At 41.2% G+C, this 12,230-nt stretch overlaps 1 protein-coding gene across 2 annotated transcripts in view; it reads right to left on the bottom strand.

Annotated features, from left to right (window-relative positions):
* The window catches only part of RPS6KA2 (ribosomal protein S6 kinase A2), a 259,837-nt gene that overhangs the window by 15,553 nt on the left and 232,054 nt on the right, over positions 1–12,230 (bottom strand). For both annotated transcript variants that reach the window (XM_088534829.1, XM_088534830.1), the window contains 2 exons: positions 11,785–11,915; positions 9,944–10,069 (listed from right to left, as the gene is read on the bottom strand). In XM_088534829.1, coding sequence (XP_088390955.1) covers positions 9,944–10,069; positions 11,785–11,915 — 257 coding nt within the window. The remainder of the gene's footprint in view (positions 1–9,943; positions 10,070–11,784; positions 11,916–12,230) is intronic.

Raw genomic sequence — 12,230 nt, 5'->3', positions numbered from 1 at the left:
AGGGTAAAGTGGGCTCAATTCATACAATAGTGTCCTTTGTTCTAACAGAGATTTTTGTTCTTTGACTAACATATCCTTTGTGTTGTGAAAGAAAGCTGAATGTTTTCTCCCTGGAGAATTCAGGGTAAAAAAAAAAAAAAAAGCTCATGATATTTTAAAACAAGTCAGGCTCCATCAAAGAATAATACCAAGTTCTCTATTATGGAAAGAAGGATCAGGAGAGAATAAATATTTCCAAAATTCCCATCAGCAAGTCTGGACAGTTTCACAAGTCCTTTGCATGGGAAAGTCACCTGACTGTTCCTAACTAATGAGTATTCAACGTCTTCAGCCTTGCCAAAGTGGTCTGATGAGTACTAAAAAAGAATATTGATACAGTTCTGTGTGGCTCAAACATGGCCAAAATAACTACAGCAGCTACATATACTTGTATGTGTGTGTGTGTGTCTATGTGTATATTTATACTTATATAAAGAAATTATAAACACTTTTATATAATCAGGTAACAGAAACAGTCAGTCAAAACAGAGGAGAACATGGGTGGAAGGGATTTGCTAGTTACAATTTTTTTAAGGAGTCAGTCTGCCTCCAAATGTTTAGATAAATTTCTTCTTCTGGATATAGCTATGCCATTAGCAGATGTTTGATAACAACTACCAGCTGGGATTTATGGCTGTCACAGCCCTGCCATAGAAACAGCATGTGAGAGCACTCCCTCATCTTCTCGGGGCAGAATTAGCCCTGTTAATAGAAACTGCCTTATCGAACAGCTGAAATGAACCTGGGTGAGCTGCGTGAGGAGGACCACCACACTTCCCACGTGGAGGCCTTCATCACTGCTCGTGGGAGACTGTAAAAAAGGCATGAGGGCAGAGGTGACAATTTAGCTACCTGAAAAGTGAACATTTTTTTACCACCTAAGAGAAAGAATGAGAGAAAAGCAACAGAGTGAGCAAGAAGTCAGAAAAGAAGCATGAGATGCACTGTTGGGAACAGGAGTGAGATGGGCTGAGAAGGGATGGGGCTCTGGCTGGGTGAAGCTGGAGCTGAGGGCACGGAGGCTGCCTGCTGCTCCTTGAGTCTTCCCGCGCTGAGGGTGGGAAGGGGAGGATTCTGCACATCTTTAAGGGCTGCACTGAAAACAAACAAAAACTGCTTGGTTCTCGTGGTTTTTTTTTTCCCTCTTAAGTGAAAAGAAAGATACAAAAGCTTTGTCTAATCCTATTGGTCAAAATGGGCAAGAGTAACCACATTCCTTCCTCAGGCTCCCTTCCTGAGGAAAATCAAACTAACTGTGCCCAGCGCTGGCGCTGTGATTTAACACTGTGTGTGCCACCACTATGGTCTGTAGCAAAATTCCCCATTTTATCTTAACGGATTTCTTCCACTGGAAACCTGCCACTTGCACAGGAATCAAGCAGAAGCAGTAGGAGGCTTTAAAGCTGCGCTCTGCAGCACTGGCATGTTTAAAAGTAGGTTGAGGCTTTGACACAGGAGCTTTGGTGGGTACTGCAGGAGCCTAAGATGTAACTCTCCTTGGCTGCCCTTTTGGCCCTCAGTCCCAAATGCAACCAGTGTCTCTCCCTCACCTGTCCAGGTGAGGGACACCTCACCAGGTGAGGCTGCTCCAGGCAGCAGCCCTCGTGCAAAGTGGCTTCTCCTGGCAGCTTAAATTGGGACACAGGAGTGTGAATGAGTGTGAACTGCAGCAGTTCAGCCACTGGCACAGTGCTGGTCTGCTGCTTTGGCTGCAGCAAGAGGAGGCCGGGGCAGACACCTGGGGTGTTGCGATACCTTAGACAGCCCCAGGGGAGTCCGCAGGTGTCCCTAGAAAGCAGGACCTCCTAAAGCTCCTTTTAGTTGGCACTAGGGAACATATGATGGCACTGTGGAAAAAGCATGGAGGAGGAAGAGAACTCGATGTACCACAGAGCTTTCTGCAGCTGCTTTACCTTGTATTACGTGCTTTCGAGTTTTCTCTAAAGCCTTTTGGTGTGTAAGTATGAGTTAGTCACATTTAAGGAGAGATCCATATAGCACAGCGTGATGCTATATGCCCTGCATACATTCCTCCTTTTTTGGAGGGGGGTGGGAATGGAAAGGAGAGAGTGAGGAGGAACAAGGAGAGAGATAAGAATCAATTCTAAGTCTTTTAGACGCTTTCTACACCACATCTACAATATATTTGAAGCTCAGGCCACCACTGATGACTGCAGACGGAGAATGTGTCTCTGCTGAAGAGAAAAGGTGTAATAGCGCTCGTGGAGATTTTAAACTGACAGTTTCTTCATCCATAATGTTAATTCCAACAGAAGTGACACAAATAAAACTGCAGTTCTGTATCTTTGGAAAATGTTCAGGTTTCCATTTCAGTAATATTTCCTTCTAAAAATAAGCTCTATTCATGCCAAGCATCTGCTTTAATATGGTTCCTTTTTTGACGTCAAATTACTCAAGCTGGATGAAAATCACTGCAGAAAGGCTAACATTATTTAAAAGGACATGGTATAATTTTACATTTATGATGTCTCCAAGGAGAACTATTCCAAGTCTAATAGTTTCGGAGGGACTATTTGCTGGGCTATTAATTTTGATTAGTTCCAGAGATTCATTTCTCCCACCCATGCTTAAATCTTCCAGAAAAATACTGAAATGAATATTAAAAGAAATAGGCCTAATTAGCAATATTTTTCTGAAATTAGTACTGATCATTAGCGAGCATGCCTGCTCACTGCCAGTGTTTGCAGACTTAGCACTCCCAGATACTGAACTACAACTGTGCTACTTATTACTTGGCATTTATACACTAGAAAACGTTTTCTAAGCAGCATTAAGGGAATTGTTTCAATGGCACCTAGGAAACAAAAAAAGTTCATATTAGAAAAAAGAAAACTGTATTTTTGGAGGCAGAGTATTTCAGTGGGAATGACTCTGCACGGGCAGTCAGGAGACCTCAGTGTTCGTGCGCTCTGCACAGCCCTAGCACATGTCCTTGGGATAGACTGATGAATTGTCAGTCCTTAAAATGGGACTTCTACTACTACCTACTTTTACAAAAGCTTTAAGGATGAAAACTGGTGTAACACATTCAGATATTACAAAATGGGAAAATTATGACATCAGTACGGAATACTAGTACATGAAATAAAGTTTAATGGCTTCAAATGGAAAGCAGAGCCACAAAGGACCTAATTCTACCCAAAATACTTAGTATTTGGCAAGGGAGTTACAGAAGAGATATATGATCTTATTAAGCTGCAGGAAAACTGCAGCCTGATCTTAGATCTTAAAAAGGATCTAGTTAGCCCTGAGGAACACCATCATCTCACTTTCTTCAAAAGGGCAGCAGTGCCATGGGGAGAAGCACTGTGAGCCTCGTGACCAAAGGGGAATGGGGCTAGGAGAATCCTTAGCCAGATGTGACATACATCCCACACACATCTAGGAGATGCTTTAAAGCAGAGATTAAGATGTGGTCTGTACGCATTTCTGTATTTTTCTCTATTTTTTTCTGCTCCCTCTGCTTATTTCTTAAGCAATCTCATCTGGTCACAATGAGAGCAGCGAGTGGCTCTCACTGCTACAAAACGAAGTTTGCTGCGTGTGAAAGGCCCACCAGGCACTCCTGGCTCCCTGCCCTGCTGCCTTCTCTGCAGCCCTTACAGCAGATCCCAGCACTCTGCACTACACCCTTTTGGGAACAGCAGCTCCAGCGATCCGGCCTATTCAACCTCCGCCTCTTTGGAGAACTCACTTATTTCTACGGTGAGAATATCTGGCTGAAACCTGGACCTGAGCAAAGGAAAACAGCAGAAAAGTGAGACTGAGGGAAGTTTTGCAGGTGTCCGACCAAATCCCTTCAAAATGAGGGCAATGGGTAAATTACACTATATGTCCTCCTGCTGTGTTAAGTGAAATCATCTGTAGGAGCCCACTTCAGAACAGAATTCAAGTTGCTCAGAATAGGAAAGACTGAAAAATACTCTCTCTGGTCAGACATAAGACCATTACAGACATTTTTCTCCATTCTTTTGCTACTTCAGTCCTTTCACCGCAATGAGTGCTCCTTCTCCATGACATCTAGGGAACATCGGTCAGCACTGTTTGTAAGCACTCCTACTGTAACCTCCACAAATCCCAGTTTCAGTCTAACAATTTTCATGCCAGTCCTTTGGAGAGCACCAGGTGAGCAGCACTCGGGAAAACATGTGCAAATTCAAGAAACCTAGGGATTTATGGCTAAATCTGCTCTGAAACCTGTATGTCCTACATGGCACCCTACATGGTACTGATTCTGTTGTCACACTAACAACTTAAGTATCCTTCAGAAACTGAAGGGTATGGATACGGTGACGGTATCTTTGTCATCTCCTTTAAGCTTGTTTTACCGACTGCTCTCACAATCAAACTGATAGAGATATTTATGGATTTTGATTGCATCCCACTGGACTCTTGCCTATCTCATGTCATATATATTTGTAGCTCTCAAGAGGGCCTGCCTTGCCATGCTTGCATACTTTCTGCTATTCATTCTTCAGATATTCTCTACTTTGTTTATATTCTATCTTAAACCATGGATACCAAAATAGCATATGGTCCCACAGGGTCACATAGGTACTACAGGCAAAATTATTGAGAGATATATGTAAGCATGCTAGGGAGAGAGGAATTTGGTTTTCAGTTTCATTAATAAAGCTACACAAGCAACAACTTAAGCGACATATCTTTCTGATGGAGGTTCAGATTTTCGTGTTTCCTTTTTAGGAATTAGTTGTGCAGATTGATTGAACAGCTGAACAGACTGAAATATTGAACAGCTTGATTACATACCATTCAGGGAAGGAAAGCAAACAGGAATGGAGAGTTAGGGGGAGATTTCAGAGACATTTTCTCTCAGCTAAATACTGGGTAGCAGGTTTTAAAATGGGGCGTAAACTCTTTTCATCAGATTTTTTTTCTTCTTGATGCTGTTTTTTCCCCCCAGTGTGAGGTCTTACATACCACTGCTCTCATTCATACAACCCGTTCTGTGACAACCACCCAGCGTAGACAAGAGGAGTGTGCATGACTAAGGATCAACTGAAAACTGGGACAGGACATCAACATTACACCCAGACCCATTCAGCCCATCCTGTTTGTTAGAGTCCTGCTCTGCTCTAGGAGCAAGTAGCTTCTGCAGTTCTGCCCTAGATGCTGCGAGGCCATGTGGAAGTATTTATCAGTGGCTCTGACCTCAAGATCTGTGCATGTATGTTGGGTCCAGACCTCTGCACTAGGGTCTCTTGAAGGCTGAGGGAGATGAGGTTGGAGGAATGGGGACTGTGCAAGGGGTTTGGTACCCAGCAGTGTTGACAAGCTAGCCGGCTCAGGGCCAAGAAATCCGTGGTTACCCAACAAACCTTTTACTTACCTGCCTACTAGATTGCTGATACATTTATCTGTGATCCACCAGGGTACTTGGTACCTTCCGAATCGACCAAAAAAGAACACAATCTCTCCCTGGAAAACTTACTGGCTGTTTCATTTCAAGGGATGATTTCTGTGTTTAAGGAGAAACCAATCTAAACAAGGCTGTCTAGCTTGCCTAGCTTTACAGATCCCTTGGCTGTCCAGATGCCATGACTTCTCAACTGTTTTTTCTTTTTTTTTTTTATTCCTCTTTTTCCCGTTTCAGTAAATGAAGGCATATGTGTTTGGGATTTCTATTTTTCTTAAAAGAATCCCAGATGATGCACCATCCTGCAGTCAGTCTTGGAAGACTGCCTCTTTTTGTCATTCATGCTTTCTATATTCAGCATTAAACTCCTAATATAGTCACAGGTCATGAAGAAACTGGTGCAGAGCTAACTAAATACTCCTGCATAGCCTCCTGCCTTCATGCTAGTATGATATTACATCTACTTATACCAACTGCCTGAAAATGAGCAAATTAGATCCATGAACATCAGTGTATGGGGAAATGGAGTTTAAAGAGATTATGAAACAACTGGAAGCCCTACAGCTGTCAGTAGCTATGTCACTTGCTCTCATTAGCATGTAAATCAGGGTATATAGCATGTCTGATTACACAGGCCTGCTAAAAACATCTCTCCAGAGCTACTGACTTGTGTCTATTGATAACATGTTGACATAATTTCTCCGGTATTATTTTTTTAAAGCTAACAAATATGTACCTTCTCCCCAGTCTGTATATCTAAAACATGCCAAGATACACTGACTTTCAGTGCTTACAAATTACCATAATTACATACAAACTGTAGTTTTTACTGGAACTCTAGCATAAGCTAACTGGTATCCCAGAGGCAGACAGACTGCAAAATTTGGCATTGCTCACAGCTGTGGAACATTTTCAGCCAAATAGTTGGTTAGTGCATTATATAGATAGGAAAAGGTCATGAAAAATCACATGCCTTTTGAGACTCAAAATCCACTGTAATATTGCATGTACAAAATTGGATTTATCACTTGTGACTATCTCTACTGTATGTTTTCTTTATCGGCAGGGAGAAATGTGTATTCTGTCCTTACATCCAGCCATTTTTCTTGGCTCTTAATAGCATGGGAAGACTAAAAATGCTTAAGATTTAACCAACGAGGTATTCCTTTGGACAGGGAGAAGAAAAGGTTTGGCTTTGAGTTGCTGAAGCTGGCCCCATACCACCCAACCCTGTAACATTTACAGCAGAGAGCTTTTAATCCTTTTAGGCTTCCACCACAGATCTTCCTCCACTCATAGGAATCCCTCCCTTCTCTAGCATCACTCTTTCATTTAAATGACTTATTTCTCCAGATACTGATCTAACGGAAATAGTTTGATCTTATTTTCCTCTGTTTGTAGCCACATGATGTTTTTAACTCTGATCAACAGTGCCGTTCCCTTTGCTATTAAGTTGCATTCTGCCTGCTCTAGTCAGGATGATCAATATTTTATCATAAGACTCTGAAGCACAGTAGAAATCTGTCAGATGAGAAATGCTCTTTTTTTCCTCAGCTCTTATACAGCTTTCAGAAGGATGAACAATATATTTACTTGTATTTCATAATTTTATACTAGTTTCACTTGGGAATGAGATGGGGAAAAAATTAAAAGAAAATGTAGAAAAGCAATGTATGTGCAGTGGAATATGATATAAAGACTCACTAAATCACCATCTACCTATACTGACCCATCTAGGTTGTGACTAGCTTCTACACAGATTGAGTTTGCAGGAAATGTGGGTGTTTGCAAGGTTTTCTGTCGCATGGTATTTAAACAACCTTAGTAACGGAAGTGTGTAAGACTGAATTTTTAAATATTGCATTTAGGAGCCTGAAGGCATGTCTAAAATAAATTTAGAGCTTCTTATTAGCATTGCATTTTTAAGCATGGTATGGAAGAGTGGGAAGGAATTCACAAGTAAAGTCTCTTCTGCAACGTCAGTGATTGGGGTTCTGAAAGTAGCCAGGTGCCCAAAGGTGCAGATAGGCATCTAGAGCCATTTCTGCAGCGAGTGATGTGTTTGGGTCTCGCTGAACACTGAGAGGAGCTAAACTGCAGATCAGGCTTCTGCAGCGGCAGCACAGCACTCATTTCTCCTGTTAGACATCTACCCGATCTGCAAACTGGTTTGTTGCAGGAGGCTAGCAAAATACAAAACATTTCATCACTTTTCCTTTTAACAAATACACCCTCCTCCGGAGTTAGGGAAGATTTTGTTTTTCTGAGTTGATTTGCTGTCTGCAGGTCTGACTGAGTCACTCGGGCTCAGCCCTCCGCTGCCTCAAACCGGCGCTCCACAGCCTAGTAAACACGGCCTGGTGCGCGGATTCTCCCTAAACTGAGAGGGATTATCCACCCAGCAACATCACATGTACCTTCCTGCACCGATGTCTTCCCCTTAACTCCTTCACTACTGACAGGTCCTGCAGGGAGACGGAGTGAGGCCTGCGGATGTGTCAGCGCTCCGGCCTAACAAGGCAGGTTTAATGAGGCAGTGCCTGGCCCATGGGGCAGCTGCCTATCATACTACTGACCACTATACATGTTTCCTTCTTTTTGTTTTTTTTCTGTGAACATTATGTATTAGGGAACAATGAACAAATCATACTTATTGAAAGAAATCAAAATAATTCTGTAGAGAGTTAAGGGATGCATGCCACAAGGACTGGTATATAATTATACTGTACAATTATGTTAAAGCCGTAACACTCCATGTGTTTAGCTTGGTCCAGATTCTCCAAGGTGCTTTAAAACTGTCACTGCTAAGAAAGTGCTGAATCCTACTGAATTCAGACAGTCAGACATCTTTGAGGACTAAGGCTTTTCTATTTCGGTTTCATGCTCGCTGTGTTACACTGATCAAACTGTCAGCAGTAGAAATAAAATCTAAAACACATGATTTTAATACGCATTTTGTTCATCACAGATGTCATTTAATTACACAAAACCCATACCTACTCTAACATAATGCCATCTGTTGACAAAGGAACTGGACACTACAAAACCGGGATTTTTCCACTCACTAAATAGGAAAATCCTAGAACATTCATGTACATGCCCACAGAGCTGCTGGTAGTCTGTGCTCCTGTTCATGGTGTGGGTGTAGCCTAGAAAACTAAACTGCTGTTTGAACAACGACATCAACAAATTGTGAATTATTAGTGATTTCCAGATTTTTGGGGCCACTGGTGGGAGACCTCAAAACTTTCATGGACCTGTATCCAACTTTATAACCAGCCTTACAAAGGAAAATAAGAACAAAAAAATGTTTACTAGTATTCTACTGACTATAACTTATCTCACGGAGTGCAGAGTTTCTATCACTTCGTTAAGCTGTCATCATTAGATTTCACAGCAAAAACACAATCTCATATAGAAGCTAACTCTATATATCTTTTTTAAGTTAAAAAAAACAAAAGTAGGCAGGCAATGGGGATGAATTCTTCATTTCCTGAAGGTTATATATTTCTCTATGTACTGACTTCCCAAAACTACTTTTTGTCTTACATTAATTTAAGCAATCTTTTCCCATGAGATCACATAGACTAAAAGGATACAACCTTACTGTCTGTTGGTCTTCTCAAATTCATTATGTGAGTAATTTCACAGATTTAATCAAATCTTGTCTCATTTTTGATGAAAGAACAAAGCAATTAAATACTTCTCTAACCTATCAGAGATGTAATTACTACTCCTTTTTTCCTAAAGAAACTTCAGTATTTGAGACTTTTCCTCTAAGGCATATCTTCACAATCTCTTCCCACATACACTGGTCCCTTCTGTCTTTGTAATAGCTGGGTACCACTTAGCCAGTAATGCTAAACGGAGGTTGCAACTTAGCCCTCTGAGTGTGACTTTCCAAAGGAATTCTACTGAAAAAACATTCTTTCCTATCAGAAAAGATCCCTCTCGTATGTACACCCCAGCAGCTTGCTGATCCTCCTATTGCTGCTGGTCACTGCTTACACAATATTTCTTGACCAAGAATCAAGTGGGGAACCATGTGACTGTAGATTGCTATTTCACTACCAAATTTCTCTGATTTTGCTACATGATGTCAGAAATCAATTACTACAGAATGAATGAAAAAATAAATCTATTTCATAATTATACAGGATTCATCTTTGCCATCATTTTATATGTTACTTTGTTTATTTAGGTTGATTTAAATTTAGGTTCTGTTAAAGATGTTTTTATCTGGATAGTGGAGAATGGTTGAAATGATTAACAGGGTTTCCATGCAAGACTGTAAAGGTCTTTCCATTCTGTAACTTTACTTCATGAGATTACAATGTAAGAAATAACATAAAGCTTATCAAAAATCTGTCATCTCCCGAAAGAAGAAAAAGGGCCACTTGTACCAACAAGAAATGAGCCAGCAGCAAATCCACTGACCACACCGCCACTCTGGCTGATGGAACAGTCCTAACCACATTTCTGGCATCTAGCAGGAAGATTTCTTACCTTCACTGCAAATTCTGTTTCTGTTGCTTTGTGAATGCATCTCTTGCACACAGAATAGGAGCCAATTCCAATGTCCTCTTTGATCTCATATCCATCTGTAAAGTGAATATTGTTCCCATGTAGCTGCTATGGGGAAAGACAAAAGAAACAAGGCAATCAGGACCTGGGCAGAGAAATGCAAGGACTAGCCTAGTGTCAGTAAAGGGAGTGCTTGATCTCGCTTTCTTCACAGAATTCTCCGTTCCTTAGGTATTTTTCTAAGTATAGTTCAAAAAATCTTTAACTCCACCTAAACAAATGGGTCCCCTCCTTTTTTAGCACTTTTCCGTCTGTAAGATGGAGACATCCATGCAGAAATAACAGCAAAAGCAGCTGTGATTTTCTAAATTCTTTACGGAATGCAGACAACTACTTCCCATCTGCAATTCTCAGGAGCTGTGTGCCCACATCCCCTGACAACACACATATCTGGACAAGATAAATTTGTTTCTAATTACTAAAGAACCAGATCACTTACCATCCAGTGAGAGCTTCACAAATTTCAAGTAAGATATCACATATATGCAAACTGGAGCTCTTATCCAGGATACATTTAGTTATGATTATAATATGAGAGAAAAGTTATTATTTTAGGTCAATCTCACCTAAGAAAATATGCTGCTAGTGATATAGGAAGATATTTTTAAATCTCTGGTTTTATTTATTGAAAGGTATAAAATAAACCATGGCACTGCTAGTAGATATGACCTTTGGAAAATACTTGTGCAGCAGGATTTGTTAGGTCATGGTGGCTTTCCAAAGCCCAAATCTGAAGCCTTACTGCAAATTCAATTCAAGGACTAAAGAGATGACCAGCAGCTCTAGAAAGTCTCCAAGATTCTCTGTCTCAAAATGCATCCTCACTAGCTAAACTCCACAGAGAACCTTCTAAACTATAAAATACGTTCTTGTTATATGCAATAAACATTTACAAACAAATCCAATAAAAAGCACACAAATTTTCTAGAATGAAATTGCTTGGCAAACACTTCACTTATGGTTCCATGAGAAAATCTTAGACTACAACATATCCCATGATAAACTACATTTAAAAAAAATATATGACGAAAGCTGATACTTCAGGTAAAGACCCTCCCCTTATACCTTTTGCCATGGGAAGAGAGGAACTTCGCTGGGAAGGCACTTTTGAGTAGCACAGTTCTCTCTCCTGCTTCACAACTCCTCTAATGTATCGAGCAATTTGTAGCAGTTACACTTGATCTAGACTAGCAGCAAACGGCAGCAACTGGAGAGCATATTGTAGGGAGTAGCAGCAAAGAATCAAGTGTCTGGCAATTGTCCTTCCCCCATCAAGCTGCTCTGGCTTATGCAACTACACACAGGCTCTTGTGAGATAGCATGAGGAACACAACCTCCTACAACTGGGCTTGGGCTCCACGTCTACAGCAGGATTTCATTAGGCCTCTCTGTCAACACAGACTACATCACATAGTGCAAGGCAAAACTACGAATGACACGCATTCACTGTCATGCACTTCATTCCTTGCCCTGTACGCACAACTAGAATAGTGTTCCAGTATTTGGAAGAACTTTCATCTGACCTGTGAAAATGTATGGTTCCTCTTCCCTTTGTAAAGGCAACAGAGATTATAAGCAGTAGGATAAAAGCCTCTGGGGGAAAAAAAAATCTCATTTTCCACCTCTTTCAAGCTGTATATAAACAGATGAGGGTTGGATAACTGTGAAGTACCAGTGAGAATTTAAACTGCCTCACAGTTTAAATGTAACATGTACATGTGTCTCTGCCCATCAGATGTGAAGTGTAACAGCAGCGTCAGTACCTGCACGATGGGATGGACTGTGATTTTGTGTACGTCTTGCTGTGCAGGCTCCTGCACCAAGTTAGAGGCAACAAAGCTGAATCCTCTGAAAAGATGATGAGCGTTGGCGCTCGGAGGAACGCCTGGGGAATCTGTAGGAGAAGAAAAAAGAAAATTATTTCATGAGCTGAACAAAAGACTAGAAAATAATAGCACAGTACCTGCAACAAAGTCACCCCTGCTAGTCACAAACAAACCCTGCCAAACTAGCAGACACATGTGAATACAATCCACCTCCATATGAAGACTTTGATGTGCTTTCTCCCTCCCTTTCCTCTAGGGAGCACTGGGGTGATATTATATGCAGGGATCTCCCCTCATGAGCAGAGAGGCTCTTTCACACTGTATTTTCATTTTCATGCAAAGCACTGAATGTGTCAACGGTCTCTGTAGAGAGGGAAGGCACA

Source organism: Tinamus guttatus, unplaced genomic scaffold (genome assembly GCF_059628265.1).
Source record: "Tinamus guttatus ecotype Peru unplaced genomic scaffold, ASM5962826v1 Tinamus_guttatus_pri_ptg000601l, whole genome shotgun sequence".
NCBI lineage: Eukaryota > Metazoa > Chordata > Aves > Tinamiformes > Tinamidae > Tinamus > Tinamus guttatus.
This window is presented reverse-complemented; position numbering and strand designations above follow the sequence as displayed.